This window comes from Haliotis rubra, unplaced genomic scaffold (assembly GCF_003918875.1).
Source record: "Haliotis rubra isolate DU_JTF1 unplaced genomic scaffold, ASM391887v1 Scf837, whole genome shotgun sequence".
Lineage (NCBI taxonomy): Eukaryota > Metazoa > Mollusca > Gastropoda > Lepetellida > Haliotidae > Haliotis > Haliotis rubra.
The window spans coordinates 315,860-340,794 of record NW_025767565.1 but is presented as its reverse complement, the minus strand read 5'-3'; the positions used below and the strand labels follow the sequence as shown (position 1 = coordinate 340,794).

General features: G+C 39.9%; 1 protein-coding gene across 3 annotated transcripts in view; it reads right to left on the bottom strand.

Moving 5' to 3' along the window:
- The window catches only part of LOC124262413, a 44,615-nt gene that overhangs the window by 4,785 nt on the left and 14,895 nt on the right, over positions 1 to 24,935 (bottom strand). Inside the window, exons 1-2 of one of the 3 annotated variants that reach the window (XM_046696892.1) lie at positions 13,132 to 13,267; positions 1,082 to 1,242 (exon numbers count right to left, since the gene is read on the bottom strand). In XM_046696892.1, coding sequence (XP_046552848.1) covers positions 1,082 to 1,242; positions 13,132 to 13,183 — 213 coding nt within the window. In that variant the 5' untranslated portion in view covers positions 13,184 to 13,267. Of the gene's footprint in view, positions 1 to 1,065; positions 1,243 to 13,131; positions 13,268 to 24,935 lie in introns of those variants that run through there. The other 2 variants (XM_046696891.1, XM_046696894.1) reach the window with 2 other exon arrangements.

The following is a 24,935-nucleotide window of genomic DNA, read 5'->3' as shown; positions in this document are numbered from 1 at the left end:
CTTTGTTTTCATCGTTTGGGACTGGACTGTGTCCAAGCGTTTTTCAAAGTAGATGAACATAACAGTGACAACCTTGGGGGAAGCTGGCAGAGAGCAGAATTATTTTGTGAACGATGCAACGGGATATGATGGAGTATGACTATGAGTGGCATAAATGTGGTGTTTCGCCAGACCGTTAGATCTATCTAGCAAAATTCCCATTCTAAACGGAATTAAATATACCATTTACCAGGTAGGTAAATGTTTACTAATGTTTTGCTGCATATTTTGTATAGATATGGATGTATTTTTACAAGGCTTTCTGATTTATATGTTAGATATTGTTTTGTTTATGTTTTGGGCTGTGTATTGTAATTGAGTTTGAATATTTTAATAATAGAAGGTAATATGATAGTGAGGTTCCCTCATAATTGTGTGGGGAAATCATATAATTGTATTTTTCGAGTTTAAATATAAAATGTTTTATCAGCATTTCGTTCACGTCTGTTGTGTTGATATTAGTCATGTTGGTGGTCAAGCTGAAGTAGTGCGGCAGTGTTCTATACGTGCGCAGTGAAGCGCAATGAAATCAAACGCATTTTTAATCCAAAAATTTTCAATTGCCTAGGTGGAATATTCGAAAGTCAGCGTCAAAATCCATGGAGTTGTTGTTATGATCCGCCATCATTGTGGTCAAACGGAAGTAGTTCTCCCAATAAGATTTGTTAATGCGCGGTGAAGCGGCCTTACAATCAGATGAGCGTCAATCCACAATTGATGCTGTCTGATTTTTCTGAACAACCAATCAGAATCTAGTATTTTCTTGATTCATGGTAGAATGGGAGTTAATTGGATCAAACCTTGTTTTGGGAAAAGAATTCAGTGACCGGATTGGTTACGTTCGTGTAGGACGACGACAAATGTCACAAATATTTCAATTGTGAATGTGCGGTTCACATTTTTAGAAGACAAGTTTACATTAATCTGAACTTAATTGTGACTGCCAGTTATCATACTGGAAATAAAGTAACTGCAAACTGCATGATGGTGTTAGTACCGGTGGTGCTGACCAAACTATCTGCCTACCTTGTGTACCGCCTACCTCTGGCTTTGTGGAGCTCTCAACCACCATTGTTGGACCGGAAGCATCGTCATCGATCTCGATCTCGTCATACTCTCGCGGCCGTCTCTTGGGCGCTGATTGGTTCGGCTTGATATCCGCCTCGTTCACCTCGTCATACGGGTGTTTTCGCGGTTGCTTAGCTGCAACAGGCAAAGTCGTAACAATGTCAGTAAACCTACTGTGACGTGGTTACATTCACTAATTCCTAATGTGAAGAGCAACCTCCTCGAGATGCGTGCTTCCCCAGTCTAGTCCCGGGGTAGAATGTATCCACAGTACCCCACAGCTGGTGGGAAGCATGGTACATTGTTTGTTGTGTGTGCTCGCTGTGCTGAGGACACACATACAACAAAAGATTGTGCTGAGACACTGCGCAGATCACTCCCCTTTCTGTACAACAGTGTCCGATTTGGAGACAGCAGATGGAGATTAACAACACCAAACTCAACCAGAGTTTTACAGATGCCACAAAACTTGTCCCCGAATATAATCTTATAAAAACTGTGTTGCAGTGGAGTGAAACCAAACATTCTACAAGTTTAACCCACCTTTTATTTTCCCACAGTTGTCGACTTATATACACACTAACGAATGCAAGACACTGCACGAAAACTGCAATATCTTACTAAGGTCCGATTATGACCGAATCATCTAAGAAACGTCTAAATATCTAACATCTAACACACAGATGTTTATTCGACTCTAACCAGCTGACTAAGCACCCAACACCAACAGGTAGTGTCCCATTTTTGACAGCCTCTTGGTCACTGATCCGTTAAGGTGTGAAGTTTCGCTGTCAAAACTGGGACTAACAGAATGACAACTGTCAAAACTTTGAAGTTTTTGAAAGGCATTTAGAAGTTCTACGAACATGAATACATGACACATTTTATAGATAACAATTTCTTCTTTATTCTTTACACGACGTTTCAGAGCTAATTCTTGCTCCTTCATCACGTAAATATGTTGAGTCAGTACAAAAGGTGAATATATAACATGTTTTAATCTTCCATAGAGAGAACATCGTCTGAGACAACCCCTAAAGAAGCCAAACCATCTGCAAAATGTCAAACGAACTTGGCTCAAAACCGATTCTGTTTAGATTTTGCCATCTGCAATGTCTACTCAAACTGTGGAATCACTTCCTGGCACGTCCCGAACCAATCAGAGTCATCTTGTGGTCATGTCCTCCACAAATAAACAAAAGTAAACTTAAGCCATATTCCTTGAAAAAACCAAGTGGCACAGCCCCCAAAGGGTCAGAAAACAGAATGAAACTATTTAACATTCATGAATCCCTTGAGGAAAACGGCCATTTCAGGGGCCATAGCTTGTCACCCACCAGGGACGTGCGGGATGCATCCCCGATTAATACCCCTCCAAAAGATAGGTTATCCCAATGACATCATACAGTGGAACTGCAGAGGACTAAGGACTAATTTCAATGAATTAAAGTTATTAGTCCAAGATTTTACCTCCACGACATTCTCTCTACTGGAAACATCTAAAACACACAGATACCTTTAACCTACGTCTTTTCAAAGTATGTGATTATTTTTCACTTCCGGGCGATAGGTCCACTGGATCTGTTCAATCCTTGATAAACAGAAATGTTATCCATATATCTGTCACACTTAGCAGTAATCTCCAGGCTGTTGCAGTGTGACTCACTTTACACGTTACCTTTACACTATGTTCTGTTTGTTGAACCTCCTTCAACCCTTCAGCTGGCTGATCTGCAAGCTCTTTATGATCAACTGCCAAAACACTGCAGTTTCAATGGCCACAACCCACTTTCAAAGGTAAAATACTGGATCTGTTCAGATAATGAGTTATTTGTTGATAATGGAAGCACTTATTTCCATCCTGGCTTTGGATTCAGGATATTTCTCATTTGGTAATAGAAAACTCAATGTAATTTATACCCAGCTAAGATATTCAAATAGTAGATTAAATGGTGATCTATATAGGATCGGTCTCATAGAGAACCCCGAATGTAATTGTAAATTTACCTGTGAAAATTCTCAACATTATTTTATGGAATGTTCTTTGTATTCTGTTATCAGACAGGAAATGTTTCAAAATATTAGCAGAATTTGTGACATTAAATCACCAACAAACCTAGACGTACTATTAAATGGCAGTGCAGATCCTCCGTATAGTGACAATGTTCACATTTTAAAGAAGTTCAAAAATATATATCAAATTCCAAATGGTTCAGTAATTGGATATAATGTGTATGATCTAAATAATTCATGTATTCATTGTATTGTATATATCATTTTGTATATATCTTTCTATCCCTGTACATATAGTTTGTTTCACTTTTGCATGTAAGCACTGTGAATAGGAGAGGGTTTCACTAAGTTGGCATAACTTGTACGCAATCCATTCTCTTGAATAAATATGTTTAAATGAATTATCTGCAAGCTCTTTATGATCAACTGCCAAAACTCTGCAGTTTCAATGGCCACAACCCACTTTCAAAGGTAAAATACTGGATCTGTTCAGATAAAGAGTTATTTGTTGATAATGGAAGCACTTATTTCCATATACTGGATCTGTTCAGATAAAGAGTTATTTGTTGATAATGGAAGCACTTATTTCCATATACTGGATCTGTTCAGATAAAGAGTTATTTGTTGATAATGGAAGCACTTATTTCCATATACTGGATCTGTTCAGATAAAGAGTTATTTGTTGATAATGGAAGCACTTATTTCCATATACTGGATCTGTTCAGATAAAGAGTTATTTGTTGATACTGGAAGCACTTATTTCCATATACTGGATCTGTTCAGATAAAGAGTTATTTGTTGATAATGGAAGCACTTATTTCCATATACTGGATCTGTTCAGATAAAGAGTTATTTGTTGATACTGGAAGCACTTATTTCCATATACTGGATCTGTTCAGATAAAGAGTTATTTGTTGATAATGGAAGCACTTATTTCCATATACTGGATCTGTTCAGATAAAGAGTTATTTGTTGATACTGGAAGCACTTATTTCCATATACTGGATCTGTTCAGATAAAGAGTTATTTGTTGATAATGGAAGCACTTATTTCCATATACTGGATCTGTTCAGATAAAGAGTTATTTGTTGATAATGGAAGCACTTATTTCCATATACTGGATCTGTTCAGATAGAGTTATTTGTTGATAATGGAAGCACTTATTTCCATATACTGGATCTGTTCAGATAAAGAGTTATTTGTTGATAATGGAAGCACTTATTTCCATATACTGGATCTGTTCAGATAAAGAGTTATTTGTTGATAATGGAAGGACTTATTTCCATATACTGGATCTGTTCAGATAGAGTTATTTGTTGATAATGGAAGCACTTATTTCCATATACTGGATCTGTTCAGATAAAGAGTTATTTGTTGATAATGGAAGCACTTATTTCCATATACTGGATCTGTTCAGATAGAGTTATTTGTTGATAATGGAAGCACTTATTTCCCTATACTGGATCTGTTCAGATAGAGTTATTTGTTGATAATGGAAGCACTTATTTCCATATACTGGATCTGTTCAGATAAAGAGTTATTTGTTGATAATGGAAGCACTTATTTCCATATACTGGATCTGTTCAGATAAAGAGTTATTTGTTGTTCAGATAAAGAGTTATTTGTTGATAATGGAAGCACTTATTTCCATATACTGGATCTGTTCAATGGAAGTTGTTGATAATGGAAGCACTTATTTCCATATACTGGATCTGTTCAGATAAAGAGTTATTTGTTGATACTGGAAGCACTTATTTCCATATACTGGATCTGTTCAGATAAAGAGTTATTTGTTGATACTGGAAGCACTTATTTCCATATACTGGATCTGTTCAGATAAAGAGTTATTTGTTGATACTGGAAGCACTTATTTCCATCCTGGCTTTGGATTCACCAGTCACCCTCTCAACCACCTGGACGGATCTGAATGGTCAGTCAGCTACGACCTCTGTGGACGTGACCATGTTCCTACAATACTGAAACCTGTGCACTCATCCGATGTTCAGCCACCCTCAAGATTGACTAAAGGGCTAACTGTCCTGTATATAAAACCCTGTGATGTAACAGACTTGACCTGAACGTTTTAAGGACGTTCCTGTTCTTATATAATGTTTCTCCGACGAACTAAATAACATAGGTCGTCTAAAGTTCCATGCATACAGAAACAATGCGACAACATTGACTGCAATAGAGCAACGCTAAACCGTACGTTTAAACAAAGCAAACGTCAGTCTTGGTGAAATTATGTATCCAGAATCATTTCCCGAACGCCGATGTCAAAGGTATGGAAGATATTCCAGAAAAACAAAGGTAAAGTTTTAAATCTAAGCCATCTTACAGCTTGTTCAGCTTGACCTGAGCTATTCTACATATGAGTGACCCGGGAGGTCAAATGGCACAAACGGCAGGTCGAGTTAACTTCATTCAATAGGGGAGCAGAGAATGTTATTATGGAGACCAGATATTAACCCATAAATCCGATACTGTAATATTATACTTGGTGAGATTTTGTTCGTTATCTAATTTGTACCTCAAAATCAAACATACTAAAAATCAACAAGAAAAGAAACAATTAATTTCAGTTCATTCAATATACATTATCAGCTCCTGACGAACTAACGAGAATCATCATTAAATATTTTGATGACAGTTTGAGAATTCCTTCTTCATGGCATGATACTATAACTATACCTATACCTAAACTTTAACGTGATCACACCGATCATTCACATTATACAGTCTACTTACTGACATACAATGTGTAAATCAACAGTCTACTGACTGATATACAATGTGTAAATCAACAGTCTACTTACTGATATACAATGTGTTAATCAACAGTCTACTTACTGATATACAATGTGTAAATCACATTCTACTTACTGACATACAATGTGTAAATCAACAGTCTACTGACTGATATACAATGTGTAAATCAACAATCTACTTACTGATATACAATGTGTAAATCAACAGTCTACTGACTGATATACAATGTGTAAATCAACAGTCTACTGACTGATATACAATGTGTAAATCAACAGTCTACTTACTGATATACAATGTGTAAATCAACAGTCTACTGACTGATATACAATGTGTAAATCAACAGTCTACCTACTGACATACAATGTGTAAATCAACAGTCTACTGACTGATATACAATGTGTAAATCAACAGTCTACTGACTGACATACAATGTGTAAATCAACAGTCTACTTACTGATATACAATGTGTAAATCAACAGTCTACTGACTGATATACAATGTGTAAATCAACAGTCTACTTACTGATATACAATGTGTAAATCAACAGTCTACTTACTGACATACAATGTGTTAATCAACAGTTTACTTACTGACATACAATGTGTAAATCACATTCTACTGACTGACATACAATGTGTAAATCAACAGTCTACTTACTGATATACAATGTGTAAATCAACAGTCTACTTAGTGATATACAATGTGTAAATCAACAGTCTACTTACTGACATACAATGTGTAAATCAACAGTTTACTTACTGACATACAATGTGTAAATCACATTCTACTTACTGACATACAATGTGTAAATCAACAGTCTACTTAGTGATATACAATGTGTAAATCAACAGTCTACTTAGTGATATACAATGTGTAAATCAACAGTCTACTTACTGATATACAATGTGTAAATCAACAGTCTACTGACTGATATACAATGTGTAAATCAACAGTCTACTTAGTGATATACAATGTGTAAATCAACAGTCTACTGACTGATATACAATGTGTAAATCAACAGCCTACTTACTGATATACAATGTGTAAATCAACAGTCTACTTACTGATATACAATGTAAATCAACAGTCTACTTACTGATATACAATGTGTAAATCAACAGTCTACTGACTGATATACAATGTGTAAATCAACAGTCTACTGACTGATATACAATGTGTAAATCAACAGTCTACTTAGTGATATACAATGTGTAAATCAACAGTCTACTTACTGATATACAATGTGTAAATCAACAGTCTACTGACTGATATACAATGTGTAAATCAACAGTCTACTTAGTGATATACAATGTGTAAATCAACAGTCTACTTAGTGATATACAATGTGTAAATCAACAGCCTACTTACTGATATACAATGTGTAAATCAACAGTCTACTTAGTGATATACAATGTGTAAATCAACAGCCTACTTACTGATATACAATGTGTAAATCAACAGTCTACTAACTGATATACAATGTGTAAATCAACAGTCTACTTACTGATATACAATGTGTAAATCAACAGTCTACTGACTGATATACAATGTGTAAATCAACAGTCTACTGACTGATATACAATGTGTAAATCAACAGTCTACTTACTGATATACAATGTGTAAATCAATAGTGTACTTACTGATATACAATGTGTAAATCAACAGTCTACTTACTGATATACAATGTGTAAATCAACAGTCTACGTACTGATATACAATGTGTAAATCAACAGTCTACTGACTGATATACAATGTGTAAATAAACAGTTTACTTACTGATATACAATGTGTAAATCAACAGTCTACTGACTGATATACAATGTGTAAATCAACAGTCTACTTACTGATATACAATGTGTAAATCAACAGTCTACTTACTGATATACAATGTGTAAATCAACAGTCTACTGACTGACATACAATGTGTAAATCAACAGTTTACTTACTGATATACAATGTGTAAATCAACAGTCTACTGACTGACATACAATGTGTAAATCAACAGTCTACTTAGTGATATACAATGTGTAAATCAACAGTCTACTTACTGATATACAATGTGTAAATCAACAGTTTACTTACTGATATACAATGTGTAAATCAACAGTCTACTTAGTGATATACAATGTGTAAATCAACAGTCTACTGACTGACATACAATGTGTAAATCAACAGTTTACTTACTGATATACAATGTGTAAATCAACAGTCTACTGACTGACATACAATGTGTAAATCAACAGTCTACTGACTGATATACAATGTATACATCAACAGTCTACTTACTGATATACAATGTGTAAATCAACAGTTTACTTACTGATATACAATGTGTAAAACAGAAATATTATTATGCTTTAAGAACCATTTGCCAAAAAAAACCATGGCATTTTAAATGAATTGGATTTTGAATTGGCCTTTTAACTCAATTTGTAGTTTATATATAACGGTCAATTCCAGGTCCGCGTGGGTTCTACCCTGTCTGATCATTACAATCAGGATCAGGGTAGTCCATAATTCAGTATTTTGTCTGTCACATTATTTACAATGAACATTATCAATTTATCAAAAGGTTTATATGATTCAATTAATTGATCGCCATTTGTGGATGATTTTAATATTTCCTGTCGCCAGAAAAACATGCATACTGTTGAAAGGCAACTGCAATTATGTTTAAATAAAATTAACAAATGGTGTTTAGAAAATGGATTCACATTTTCTAATTTAAAAACTAATTGTATCCACTTTCGTTGAAAATATAAACCTCACAAGAACCCGAAATAAAATTAATTTCTATTGTATGCATCGCCATGACAGACTTCAAGTAAAACTGACAGTCTACCCAACCCTGGTATAAGAGTTTGGGGGTGTTATTTTCGATCAACTTTGTACCTTCCGGACACATATAAAATGTTTAAAGAATATACGCCTGAAGGCACTTAATGAATGAAAAGCTGTTTCAAATTCGAAAGTGCACATTAGGAATTTTAACCACTATAAAGGGATGTAAATTTACTGATTATTCAATTACTCATTTTTTCCTTCTTCACGCATTTGTTGTCTTTATCTGGGTAAGATGTTGCCATAAGTACAGGAAAATATAACATCCTCCAGTCGATTGTAAATATCTGTCACGTGATCAGGACGTAGTCATCCGGAAGTTTTTCCGTTTCATTTGATACACATACATTGTTATCTATCTTTATCTGTATTATGCAGCATACAATATCACTAGGTTAAGTCAGGCATGTGTGAAGCAGGGTAACTGCCGTTGTTCCTTGTACGCTCGTGGTCGCCTCTTCTGGATATATGTCATGACATACCAGTCGTTTACTATTTTCATATTCAATCTTACCGTTACATTTTAGATAAACTATAGAAAAGTGCAAACAAAATTTGTGAATTCGGGATAATGAAAACAGTTATGGTTGAAATGTTATTCAGTGAAACCCGTCACAACATGATCTCTGTTCTCAATGATCTTCCATCTGCTTTGTTCTTTGTCTCGTTTTCAAACCAAGATGACAAAAGTCACAAACGTGACATTCCCAGCACTTGGTTTACAGACAGCATATTCCCAACACTTGGTTTACAGACAACATATTCCCAGCACTTGGTTTACAGACAACATATTCCCAGCACTTGGTATACAGACAACATATTCCCAACACTTGGTCTACACACAACATATTCCCAACACTTGGTTTACAGACAACATATTCCCAACACATGGTTTACACACAACATATTCCCAACACTTGGTTTACAGACAACATATTCCCAACACTTGGTTTACACACAACATATTCCCAGCACTTGGTTTACAGACAACATATTCCCACTTGGCTACACATGGTTTACACACAACATATTCCCAACACTTGGTTTACAGACAACATATTCCCAACACTTAGTTTACACACAACATATTCCCAGCACTTGGTTTACAGACAACATATTCCCAACACTTGGTTTACAGACAACATATTCCCAGCACTTGGTTTACAGACAACATATTCCCAGCACTTGGTATACAGACAACATATTCCCAACACTTGGTCTACACACAACATATTCCCAACACTTGGTTTACAGACAACATATTCCCAACACTTAGTTTACACACAACATATTCCCAGCACTTGGTTTACAGACAACATATTCCCAACACATGGTTTACACACAACATATTCCCAACACTTGGTTTACAGACAACATATTCCCAACACTTAGTTTACACACAACATATTCCCAGCACTTGGTTTACAGACAACATATTCCCAACACTTAGTTTACACACAACATATTCCCAGCACTTGGTTTACAGACAACATATTCCCAACACTTGGTTTACAGACAACATATTCCCAGCACATGGTTTACAGACAAAATATTCCCAACACTTGGTTTACAGACATAGAGAATCTCACCCAAGTGTCTACTGATATCAATTATATCAACACGAGTTGATCAAGTTACAAATATCCGAGGCTTGCCGAGGATATTTTTACCTTTATCAACGAGTGTTGATATAATTGATATCAGTTGACACGAGGGTGAGATTCTATTTATCATCAAAAATCATTCTTCATTAGTTTTTATTTAAAAAATGTACATCTCTCAACACTGTACTATCATTACACTTGCAGTGCAGCGATGTCATAACATTGTGACGTCATCAAGTTGATAACGTCATGGCATTGTCAGGGCATTGTACAAAATCTACTGTCAAAACGGTATCTCCTAGGAGATATCATATGATCTTACACAAGCGATATCTCCTGTGGAACACCCTTTTGGATGATAAAAAGAGATTACTAAACGAGTGTCTGTCAGATACCATTTATCTTACAACTCGTTGTTTCAAAACGTATTTAACGAGCGAAAGCGAGTTAAATACGTTTTGAAACAACGAGTTGTAAGATAAATGGTATCTGACAGACACGAGTACAGTAATCTGTTTCTTACACACCATAAAATCGCACCATTTTATGGTCGAATAGATTCAAATTTCATTTTTCTCATCGTAGGTGCGCAATAATACACAACACAACGTTTATGAATGAGTGACGTCACTTGGTTTCCTAAACACTACTCATCCCCATGGTGACCCTCCACAAAAAAGTTTCTGTCACCTCTTCGCAACATCAAGGCAATAGTGATAATGATAACTAGATCAGATCACAGAAAATTAATTAAACCCTCTAAAACGATGATGTTACCATGCAAATGTGGATGATTTTAATTCTTGCAAGCGTAAATATTTGAGCGTGTGACGTCATCGTTATCGCTTGGTGGTTGTCGTTATCGGAAGATTGTTTTGGATATCTCTGCACATTGGAGACCTGTACTTGTGTACCAGTTTACGTTCAATGTTCTTCCATCGACTGGAGCCAAAACTTTTGAGTGTGTGCAATTAGGTGCACCCAGTGTGCTTGACTGTGACATTGCTGAGGTTACGTTCACTATCAATGAGGGACTACTCTTCTTCGCCACACCCTTCTCGTTTTCCCGAGCCAGAAACTGTCACTTGGAATGTAATGGAATTTACGGAGTTTTCAGTATGAAATGTGAGTTGATTACATCCTGTATGTTATCAACACATAAACTTTTCATTATCATGCGTCGGAGGAATGTCTTAAGCAATGACTATTGTGTAGATCAACCGTTTCTGTACATGTTCGATTGAATAGATAAGACGTGTGCCGCCATTTGCACTCATGAAGCCTTGCAAAACGTTCCATGTTGTACATTGTTTCATCGAGTGTGTTTTGGTTTTGATTGTCATGAGTGAATTTGATAACATTGAAATCACATAGTATCTCGGAGCTGGAAGTGGGTCTTCATCATGTTTATCTGTGAAAAATGTCATCTTCATCAATGCATCAAAGAAACAACGAGGCAAATCGCGATCTCACAATGGACAGGCACTGGCGTTATCGTGTCAGGTATTTTTGCAAGACGACACATGACACTTATCGCATCTCTCCAGTAAAAGTACCAGTGTTGTACATTTTGAATATTCCAAGGGAATCAAGGGCTTTATCTCTAACGGTGATTTTCACATAATTGTTTTCACAGGTATCACTGTTGTTCGAGCCATTTTGAATTCATGACTAGAAATCAAAAGTTAATAAAAAGAATTAGAAAATAAATAGATTCGTGTTATATTTATTCTACTTGTGACTCATTGTAAAGATTCCTATTTATGTTGCAATCGCGAAATTAACAGGTAGGAGTAAAGGGGTATTTTTTGCAAGAGTAACAGGTTTCTGTTCGAAGGAGGAAGAGTAACTTATCAATGAATTTTAATCAGGAAAGTAGTCCGTCATAACCTGACCCTAGGTCATCACCATGGAGTAGCCAATCACGGGATTAGAAATCGATCTCACACATATGTGTGATACCAGTTTTCTCACATGGGTTTCTCACCCACGGGTGTGTAATAAAACATATTCCCAACACATGGTTTACAGACAACATATTCCCAACACTTGGTTTACAGACAACATCTTCCCAACACTTGGTTTACAGACAACATATTCCCAGCACATGGTTTACACACAACATATTCCCAGCACATGGTTTACAGACAACATATTCCCAGCACATGGTTTACAGACAACATATTCCCAACACTTGGTTTACAGACAACATATTCCCAGCACATGGTTTACAGACAACATATTCCCAAAACTTGGTTTACAGACAAGATATTCCCAACACATGGTTTACACACAACAATTCCCAACACTTGGTTTACACACAACATATTCCCAACACTTGGTTTACAGACAATTTATTCCCAACACTTGGTTTACACACAACATATTCCCAGCACTTGGTTTACACACAACATATTCCCAACACTTGGTTTACAGACAACATATTCCCAACACTTGGTTTACAGACAACATATTCCCCCAGGTTTACTTGGCACTTTACAGACAACATATTCCCAACAACATATTCCCAACACTTGGTTTACAGACAACATATTCCCAACACTTTGTTTACACACAACATATTCCCAACACTTTGTTTACACACAACATATTCCCAACACTTGGTTTAGACACAACATATTCCCAACACTTGGTTTACAGACAACATATTCCCAACACATGATTTACACACAACATATTCCCAACACTTGGTTTACAGACAACATATTCCCAACACATGGTTTACACACAACGTATTCCCAACACGTGGTCACTTATCCGCCATTACTAATCCTACCTTTCCTTTTCCGGAAACATGCAAATAGCGCTGTAGTAATCTTCCTTGGCATGGTCACTCACTCCACCCTACTGGAGGCGCGCGGTCAGTGTCTGGTCCGGCTACTCGCACAGAGGTCACTTCCGGGTTTCGTGACACGTGCCGTGTTCCCAGCCCGCGGGCAGTCATCAATATCCAAGGTATGTACTACACTGATGTGTTGGTCACACTTCCTGACGTGACGTCATGCCCCCTGGCGGTACACAGTGCACCCATCAATACACACATGTCTGTACACTCTAGGGGAGGCGGGGCAGCCTAGTGGTTTAAGCGGATATTGCTAAAAGCCTGGTAAAACCATACTGACTCACTCACTAAGTAACGTTGTCTATAATATAATGAAGGTATTCTCCACTACGCTCCCAATCCCACAACACCACCTGGTCTGCTATTCCAGTTTCGGTGGTCCAACAACAAGCTGGACCAGACACTCCAGTGATTGGTGTTATGAGAACAAGAAAGGCACGTCATCATTTCCACTGGTTGCAGGAAAAGTCTGTAATTTATATTTTGATAACTAATGTCGCTTCTCACATACCAGGTCATCCCCAGACAGCAGAGGGAGTACCAACCCCGTGTCTACATCACCGCTGGAGACTACATCACCGCTGGAGATTACATCGGGGGTCTTGATTGACGAGGACTGCTGATAGCCACCGGGTGCATACCTCCAGTCGTCAGTGACGACACATGCGTCAACGACCTCAACACCAGAATCACATGATTTGACTGACTGTGTGAGAACGTTTCTGAGCGAGCTAAATATCCGACCTCAGCATCACTGTCTGGGTGATGTTGTACAAAGCAAACTTAGCGCCAAGACTACCTTAGTCAGTGTTAAGGTATGGGAGTTACAGTAACCTTAGTGCTAGTACTACCTTAAGTCAATGTTAATGTATGGGAGTTACAGTAACCTTAGTGCTAGTACTACCTTAAGTCAATGTTAATGTATGGGAGTTACAGTCACCTTAGTGCTAGACTACCTTAAGTCAATGTTAAGGTATGGGAGTTACAGTCACCTTAGCGCTAAGACTACCTTAAGTCAATGAATACAGTCAGGTATAGGAGTTACAGTCACCTTAGGGAGCTACAGTCACTAGTGCCTTAAGTCAATGTTAATGTATGGGAGTTACAGTCACCTTAGCGCCAAGACTACCTTAAGTCAATGATAAGGTATGGGAGTTACAGTCACCTTAGTGCTAGTACTACCTTAGTCAGTGTTAAGGTATGGGAGTTACAGTCACCTTAGCGCTAGAACTACCTTAGTCAGTGTTAAGGTATGGGAGTTACAGTAACCTTAGCGCTAGAACTACCTTTGTCAATGTTAAGGTATGGGAGTTACAGTCACCTTAGCGCCAAGACTAGCTTAGTCAATGTTAAGGTATGGGAGTGACGGTCACCTTAGCGCTAGTACTACCTTAGTCAGTGTTAAGGTATGGGAGTTACAGTAACCTTAGCGCCAGGACTACCTTTGTCAATGTTAAGGTATGGGAGTTACAGTCACCTTAGTGCTAGTACTACCTTAGTCAGTGTTAAGGTATGGGAGTTACCGGTAACCTTTGGCGCCAGGACTACCTTTGTCAATGTTAAAGGTATGGGAGTTACAGTCACCTTAGCGCCAAGGACTAGCTTAGTCAATGTTAAGGTATGGGAGTTACGGTCACCTTAGCGCTAGTACTACCTTAGTCAGTGTTAAGGTATGGGAGTTACAGTAACCTTAGCGCCAGGACTACCTTTGTCAATGTTAAGGTATGGGAGTTACAGTCACCTTAGTGCTAGTACTACCTTAAGTCAGTGTTAATGTATGGGAGTTACAGTCACCTTGGCGCCAAGACTACCTTGTCAATGTTAAGGTATGGGAGTTACGGTCACCTTGGCGCTAGAACTACCTTCAGTCAATGTTAAGGTATGGGAGTTACAGTCACCTTTAGCGCTAGTACTACCTTAAGTCAGTGTTAATGTATGGGAGTTACAGTCACCTTAGCGCTAGAACTACCTTAGTCAATGTGTTAAGGTATGGGAGTTACAGTCGCCTTAGCGCTAGAGACTACCTTAAGTCAATGATAAGGTATGGGAGTTACAGTCACCCTTAGTGCTAGTACTACCTTAGTCAGTGTTAAGGTATGTAAGTTACAGTCACCTTAGCGCTAGAACTACCTTAGTCAATGATAAGGTATGGAAGTTACAGTCACCTTAGCGCCAAGACTACCTTAAGTCAATGATAAGGTATGGGAGTTACAGTCACCTTAGTGCTAGTACTACCTTAAGTCAATGTTAAGGTATGGGAGTTACAGTCACCTTAGTGCTAGTACTACCTTAGTCAATGTTAAGGTATGGGAGTTACAGTCACCTTAGTGCTAGTACTTCCTTAGTCAATGTTAAGGTATGGGAGTTACAGTCACCCTAGTGCTAGTACTACCTTAGTCAGTGTTAAGGTATGGAAGTTACAGTCGCCTTAGCGCTAGAACTACCTTAGTCAATGATAAGGTATGGGAGTTACAGTCACCCTAGTGCTAGTACTACCTTAGTCAGTGTTAAGGTATGGAAGTTACAGTCACCTTAGCGCTAGAACTACCTTAGTCAATGATAAGGTATGGAAGTTACAGTCACCTTAGCGCTAGAACTACCTTAGTCAATGATAAGGTATGGGAGCTACAGTCACCTTAGTGCTAGTACTACCTTAGTCAGTGTTAAGGTATGGGAGTTACAGTAACCTTAGCGCCAGGACTACCTTTGTCAATGTTAAGGTATGGGAGTTACAGTCACCTTAGCGCCAAGACTAGCTTAGTCAATGTTAAGGTATGGGAGTTACGGTCACCTTAGCGCTAGTACTACCTTAGTCAGTGTTAAGGTATGGGAGTTACAGTAACCTTAACGCTAGAACTACCTTAGTCAGTGTTAAGGTATGGGAGTTACAGACACCTTAGCGCTAGAACTACCTTAGTCAGTGTTAAGGTATGGGAGTTACGGTCACCTTAGCGCTAGTACTACCTTAGTCAGTGTTAAGGTATGGGAGTTACGGTCACCTTAACGCTAGTACTTCCTTAGTCAGTGTTAAGGTATGGGAGTTACGGTCACCTTAGCGCTAGAACTACCTTAGTCAGTGTTAAGGTATGGGAGTTACGGTCACCTTAGTGCTAGAACTACCTTAGTCAGTGTTAAGGTATGGGGTTACAGTCACCTTAAGCGCTAGTACTTCCTTAGTCAGTGTTAGGTATGGGAGTTACGGTCACCTTAGCTTCTAGAACTCCCTTAGTCAATGTTAAGGTATGGGAGTTACAGTCACCTTAGTGCTAGTACTACCTTAAGTCAGTGTTAAGGTATGGGAGTTACAGTAACCTAAGCGCCAAGACTACCTTAGTCAATGTTAAGGTTTGGGAGTTACGGTCACCTTAGCGCCAAGACTACCTTAAGTCAATGTTAAGGTTTGGGAGTTACGGTCACCTTAGCGCTAGTACTACCTTAGTCAGTGTTAAGGTATGGGAGTTACAGTAACCTTAGCGCTAGAACTACCTTAGTCAGTGTTAAGGTATGGGAGTTACGGTCACCTTAGCGCTAGAACTACCTTAGTCAGTGTTAATGTATGGGAGTTACAGTCACCTTAGCGCCAAGACTACCTTAAGTCAATGATAAGGTATGGGAGTTACAGTCACCTTAGTGCTAGTACTACCTTAAGTCAATGTTAAGGTATGGGAGTTACAGTCACCTTAGTGCTAGTACTACCTTAGTCAATGTTAAGGTATGGGAGTTACAGTCACCTTAGTGCTAGTACTTCCTTAGTCAATGTTAAGGTATGGGAGTTACAGTCACCCTAGTGCTAGTACTACCTTAGTCAGTGTTAAGGTATGGAAGTTACAGTCGCCTTAGCGCTAGAACTACCTTAGTCAATGATAAGGTATGGGAGTTACAGTCACCCTAGTGCTAGTACTACCTTAGTCAGTGTTAAGGTATGGAAGTTACAGTCACCTTAGCGCTAGAACTACCTTAGTCAATGTTAAGGTATGGGAGTTACAGTCACCTTAGTGCTAGTACTACCTTAAGTCAATGTTAATGTATGGGAGTTACAGTCACCTTAGCGCCAAGACTACCTTAAGTCAATGATAAGGTATGGGAGTTACAGTCACCTTAGCGCTAGAACTACCTTAGTCAATGTTAAGGTATGGGAGTTACAGTCACCTTAGTGCTAGTACTACCTTAAGTCAATGTTAAGGTATGGGAGTTACAGTAACCTTAGTGCTAGTACTACCTTAGTCAGTGTTAAGGTATGGGAGTTACAGTCACCTTAGCGCTAGAACTACCTTAGTCAGTGTTAAGGTATGGGAGTTACAGTAACCTTAGCGCTAGAACTACCTTTGTCAATGTTAAGGTATGGGAGTTACAGTCACCTTAGCGCCAAGACTAGCTTAGTCAATGTTAAGGTATGGGAGTGACGGTCACCTTAGCGCTAGTACTACCTTAGTCAGTGTTAAGGTATGGGAGTTACAGTAACCTTAGCGCCAGGACTACCTTTGTCAATGTTAAGGTATGGGAGTTACAGTCACCTTAGTGCTAGTACTACCTTAGTCAGTGTTAAGGTATGGGAGTTACAGTAACCTTAGCGCCAGGACTACCGTTGTCAATGTTAAGGTATGGGAGTTACAGTCACCTTAGCGCCAAGACTAGCTTAGTCAATGTTAAGGTATGGGAGTTACGGTCACCTTAGCGCTAGTACTACCTTAGTCAGTGTTAAGGTATGGGAGTTACAGTAACCTTAACGCTAGAACTACCTTAGTCAGTGTTAAGGTATGGGAGTTACAGACACCTTAGCGCTAGTACTACCTTAAGTCAATGTTAATGTATGGGAGTTACAGTCACCTTAGCGCCAAGACTACCTTAAGTCAATGATAAGGTATGGGAGTTACAGTCACCTTAGCGCTAGAACTACCTTAGTCAATGTTAAGGTATGGGAGTTACAGTCACCTTAGTGCTAGTACTACCTTAAGTCAATGTTAATGTATGGGAGTTACAGTCACCTTAGTGCTAGAACTACCTTAGTCAGTGTTAATGTATGGGAGTTACAGTCGCCTTAGCGCTAGAACTACCTTAGTCAATGATAAGGTATGGGAGTTACAGTCACCCTAGTGCTAGTACTACCTTAGTCAGTGTTAAGGTATGGAAGTTACAGTCACCTTAGCGCTAGAACTACCTTAGTCAATGATAAGGTATGGAAGTTACAGTCACCTTAGCGCCAAGACTACCTTAAGTCAATGATAAGGTATGGGAGTTACAGTCACCTTAGTGCTAGTACTACCTTAAGTCAATGTTAAGGTATGGGAGTTACAGTCACCTTAGTGCTAGTACTACCTTAGTCAATGTTAAGGTATGGGAGTTACAGTCACCTTAGTGCTAGTACTTCCTTAGTCAATGTTAAGGTATGGGAGTTACAGTCACCCTAGTGCTAGTACTACCTTAGTCAGTGTTAAGGTATGGAAGTTACAGTCGCCTTAGCGCTAGAACTACCTTAGTCAATGATAAGGTATGGGAGTTACAGTCACCCCTAGTGCTAGTACTACCTTAGTCAGTGTTAAGGTATGGAAGTTACAGTCACCTTAGCGCTAGAACTACCTTAGTCAATGATAAGGTATGGAGTTACAGTCACCTTGCAGCTAGAACTACAATGTTAGCTAGTCAATGATAAAAGGTATAGGAGCTACAGTCACCTTAGTGCTAGTACTACCTTAGTCAGTGTTAAGGTATGGGAGTTACAGTAACCTTGGCGCCAGGACTGCCTTTGTCCAATGTTAAGGTATGGGAGTTACAGTCACCTTAGCGCCAAGACTAGCTTAGTCAATGTTAAGGTATGGGAGTTACGGTCACCTTAGCTAGTACTACCTTAGTCAGTGTTAAGGTATGGGAGTTACAGTAACCTTAGCGCTAGAACTACCTTAGTCAGTGTTAAGGTATGGGAGTTACGGTCACCTTAGCGCTAGAACTACCTTAGTCAGTGTTAAGGTATGGGAGTTACGGTCACCTTGGCGCTAGTACTACCTTAGTCAGTGTTAAGGTATGGGAGTTCACGGTCACCTTAGCGCTAGTACTTCGTTAGTCAGTGTTAAGGTATTGGAGTTCACGGTCACCTTAGCGCTAGAACTACCTCAGTCAGTGTTGGGGTATGGGAGTTACAGGTCACATTAGTGCTAGAACTACCTTAGTCAGTGTTAAGGTATGGGAGTTACAGTCACCTTAGCGCTAGTACTTCCTTAGTCAGTGTTAAGGTATGGGAGTTACGGTCACCTTAGCGCTAGAACTCCCTTAGTCAATGTTAAGGTATGGGAGTTACAGTCACCTTAGTGCTAGTACTACCTTAAGTCAGTGTTAAGGTATGGGAGTTACAGTCACCTTAGTGCTAGTACTACCTTAGTCAATGTTAAGGTATGGGAGTTACAGTCACCTTAGTGCTAGTACTTCCTTAGTCAATGTTAAGGTATGGGAGTTACAGTCACCCTAGTGCTAGTACTACCTTAGTCAGTGTTAAGGTATGGAAGTTACAGTCGCCTTAGCGCTAGAACTACCTTAGTCAATGATAAGGTATGGGAGTTACAGTCACCCTAGTGCTAGTACTACCTTAGTCAGTGTTAAGGTATGGAAGTTACAGTCACCTTAGCGCTAGAACTACCTTAGTCAATGATAAGGTATGGAAGTTACAGTCACCTTAGCGCTAGAACTACCTTAGTCAATGATAAGGTATGGGAGTTACAGTCACCTTAGTGCTAGTACTACCTTAGTCAGTGTTAAGGTATGGGAGTTACAGTAACCTTAGCGCCAGGACTACCTTTGTCAATGTTAAGGTATGGGAGTTACAGTCACCTTAGCGCAAGACTACCTTAGTCAATGTTAAGGTATGGGAGTTACGGTCACCTTAGCGCTAGTACTACCTTAGTCAGTGTTAAGGTATGGGAGTTACAGTAACCTTAACGCTAGAACTACCTTAGTCAGTGTTAAGGTATGGGAGTTACAGACACCTTAGCGCTAGAACTACCTTAGTCAGTGTTAAGGTATGGGAGTTACGGTCACCTTAGCGCTAGTACTACCTTAGTCAGTGTTAAGGTATGGGAGTTACAGTCACCTTAGCGCTAGTACTTCCTTAGTCAGTGTTAAGGTATGGGAGTTACGGTCACCTTAGCGCTAGAACTACCTTAGTCAGTGTTAAGGTATGGGAGTTACGGTCACCTTAGTGCTAGAACTACCTTAGTCAGTGTTAAGGTATGGGAGTTACAGTCACCTTAGCGCTAGTACTTCCTTAGTCAGTGTTAAGGTATGGGAGTTACGGTCACCTTAGCGCTAGAACTCCCTTAGTCAATGTTAAGGTATGGGAGTTACAGTCACCTTAGTGCTAGTACTACCTTAAGTCAGTGTTAAGGTATGGGAGTTACAGTAACCTAAGCGCCAAGACTACCTTAGTCAATGTTAAGGTATGGGAGTTACAGTCACCTTAGCGCCAAGACTACCTTAAGTCAATGTTAAGGTTTGGGAGTTACGGTCACCTTAGCGCTAGTACTACCTTAGTCAGTGTTAAGGTATGGGAGTTACAGTAACCTTAGCGCTAGAACTACCTTAGTCAGTGTTAAGGTATGGGAGTTACGGTCACCTTAGCGCTAGAACTACCTTAGTCAGTGTTAAGGTATGGGAGTTACGGTCACCCTAGCGCTAGTACTACCTTAGTCAATGTTAAGGTATGGGAGTTACGGTCACCTTAGCGCCAAGACTACCTTAGTCAGTGTTAAGGTATGGGAGTTACAGTCACCTTAGCGCCAAGACTACCTTAAGTCAATGTTAAGGTATGGGAGTTACAGTCACCTTAGCGCTAGTACTACCTTAGTCAGTGTTAAGGTATGGGAGTTACAGTCACCTTAGCGCTAGTACTACCTTAGTCAGTGTTAAGGTATGGGAGTTACAGTCACCTTAGCTATAGTACTACCTTAGTCAGTGTTAAGGTATGGGAGTTACGGTCACCTTAGCGCTAGTACTACCTTAGTCAGCGTTAAGGTATGGGAGTTACAGTCACCTTAGCGCTAGTACTACCTTAGTCAATGTTAAGGTATGGGAGTTACAGTCACCTTAGCGCTAGTAATACCTTAGTCAATGCAGGGACACTACATGTTGTAGATTATCCCTGGTCAATGTTTAGGTATGGGAGTTACAGTCACCTTAGCGCTAAGGCTACCTTAAGTCAATGTTAAGGTATGGGAGTTACAGTCACCTTTGCGCCAAGACTGCCTTAGTCAGTGTTAAGATATGAGAGATACAGTCACCTTAGCGCTAGTACTACCTTAAGTCAATGTTAAGGTATGGAGGTTACAGTCACCTTAGCGCCAAGACTACCTTAGTCAATGTTAAGGTATGGGAATTACGGTCACCTTAGCGCCAAGACTACCTTAAGTCAATGTTAAGGTATGGAAGTTACAGTCACCTTAACGCTAAGACTACCTTAAGTCAATGTTGAGGTATGGAAGTTACAGTCACCTTAACGCCAAGACTACCTTAAGTCAATGTTAAGGTATGAGAGTTACGGTCACCTTAGCGCTAGGATCGTTTTGTACAACGTCACAGAGAGCACGTAGAGTACACAGATAGGAGGTGACATCAGAGTACACAGGTAGGAGGTGACATCAGAGCACACAGACAGGAGGTGACATCAGAGTACACAGATAGGAGGTGACATCAGAGTACACAGATATGAGGTGACATCAGAGTACACAGATAGGAGGTGACATCAGAGTACACAGATAGGAGGTGACATCAGAGTACACAGATAGGAGGTGACATCAGAGTACACAGATAGGAGGTGACATCAGAGTACACAGATAGGAGGTGACATCAGAGTACACAGATAGGAGGTGACATCAGAGTACACAGATAGGAGGTGACATCAGAGTACACAGATAGGAGGTGACATCAGAGTACACAGATAGGAGTGACATCAGAGAGGGAGGTGACATCAGAGTACACAGAGGAGGTGACATCAGAGTACACAGATAGAGGTGACATCAGAGTACACAGACAGGAGGTGACATCAGAGTACACAGGTAGGAGGTGACATCAGAGCACACAGACAGGAGGTGACATCAGAGTACACAAATAGGAGGTGACATCAGAGTACACAAATAGGAGGTGACATCAGAGTACACAGATAGGAGGTGACATCAGAGTACACAGACAGGAGGTGACATCAGAGTACACAGACAGGAGGTGACATCAGAGTACACAGACAGGAGGTGACATCAAAGTACACAGATAGGAGCGACATCAGAGTACACAGATAGGAGCGACATCAGAGTACACAGACAGGAGGTGACATCAGAGTACGCAGATAGGAGGTGACATCAGAGTACACAGATAGGAGGTGACATCTGAGTACACAGATAGGAGGTGACATCAGAGTACACAGATAGGAGGTGACATCAGAGCACACAGGTAGGAGGTGACATCAGAGTACACAGATAGGAGGTGACTGTCACCGAAACGGGAACACCTTCACTACTTGGCTTATCCCAACTGCCTAGAACGATGCTCATGATGTTGATCACTGGACTGTCTGGTCGATTATTTACATACCGCTGTCATATAGCTGGAAGACTGCTGAGTGCACCCCACAGTTATGCAAGTTCTACTATACCATCCCAACATCATACGTGAATATTCAACTGCTGCATCTCCAGAAATGACACTTAATGAGGCATGGAAAACAAATGCGAACTCAGAGAAGCTCTTTCCATGCGTTAATGAGCCACGTGTTGACAGGTTTGGCCATGTGACATTTGCTGTTACCACCATGATTCTAACATTTACTATATACAACTGCCTCTAGGTTCAATACTCGAACAAACTGTCAATACCGGGTACATTTCCTCGAACCAGGCGATGATACAGTTTTCCTTGGATTGAAATAATACTCGTGAAAAGACCTCAGGGAAATAAGTTAATACGGAAGATATTCAGCTCATTGTTATATCTCATAATCACATCGCAACATTATATGTCGACATCCTTTCTTGTCATCCCATCTACCATCTTCTCATCCCATCTCGTCAGCCCATCTCGTCATCTCATCTCGTTATACCATCTTGTCATCCAATCTCGTCATCAAATCTCGTCATACCATCTTGTCATCACATCTCGTCATCCCATCTCGTCATACCATCTTGTCATCACATCTCGTCATCACATCTCGTCATCCCATCTCGTCATCCCAATTCGTCATTCCATCTCATCATCACATCTCATCATACCATATTGTCATCCCATCTCGTCATCCCATCTCGTCATCTCATCTCATCATCTCATCTTGTCATCCCATCTCGTCATCCCATCTCATCATCCCATCTCGTCATCTCATCACGTCATCACATCTTGTCATCACATCTAGTCATCCCATCTCGTCATCTCATCTCCTCATCACATCTCGTCATCAAATCTCCTCATCTCATCTCGTCATCCCATCTCATCATCCCATCTCGTCATACCATCATGTCATACCATCTCATAATCCAATCTCGTCATCCCATCTCGTCATCTCATCTCATCATCCCATCTCAACATCTCATCTCGTCATCCCATCCCATCCCATCAAACCATCTCATCATCACATCTTGTCATACCGTCTCGCCATTCCATCTCGCCATCACATCTCGCCATCCCATCTCGTCATCCCATCTCGTCATCCCAATTCGTCATTCCATCTCGTCATCACATCTCATCATACCATATTGTCATCCCATCTCGTCATCCCATCTCGTCATCTCATCTCATCATCTCATCTTGTCATCCCATCTCGTCATCCCATCTCATCATCCCATCTCGTCATCTCATCACGTCATCACATCTTGTCATCACATCTAGTCATCCCATCTCGTCATCTCATCTCCTCATCACATCTCGTCATCAAATCTCCTCATCTCATCTCGTCATCCCATCTCATCATCCCATCTCGTCATACCATCATGTCATACCATCTCATAATCCAATCTCGTCATCCCATCTCGTCATCTCATCTCATCATCCCATCTCAACATCTCATCTCGTCATCCCATCCCATCCCATCAAACCATCTCATCATCACATCTTGTCATACCGTCTCGCCATTCCATCTCGCCATCACATCTCGCCATCCCATCTCGTCATCCCATCTCGTCATCACATCTTGTCAAACCATCTCGTCATCACATCTCATCATCACATCTCATCATCCCATCTCATCATCCTATCTCGTCATCACATCTCGTCATCACATCTCGTTCCCCGACTGTCCTGCCGCACTTGGAAATAGGCACGTGACATCCCGTTACTATAGTGACGAGTTGCTAAATGCCATGTCTGTTATCTCCACACATCACTGCTACACTGTATCTAGGCTATATATGCTGCAGGGTATATCGGGATTAACTACCAAGCTATACAATATATCACACCTCACTGCTACACTTCCCTACCCAGCTATACAATATATCACACCTCACTGCTACACTTCCCTACCCAGCTATACAATATATCACACCTCATTGCTGCACTTCCCTACCCAGCTATACAATATATCACACCTCACTGCTACACTTCCCTACCCAGCTATACAATATACCACACCTCACTGCTACACTTCCCTACCCAGCTATACAATATATCACACCTGAAAGAAGAAATGGTCAATTAAATACACCTTACTGAGCTGATAACCTGTTTGTTGACATTACTTATTCTAAATAGACACACAACGTGTAGCCGGTCGCCAC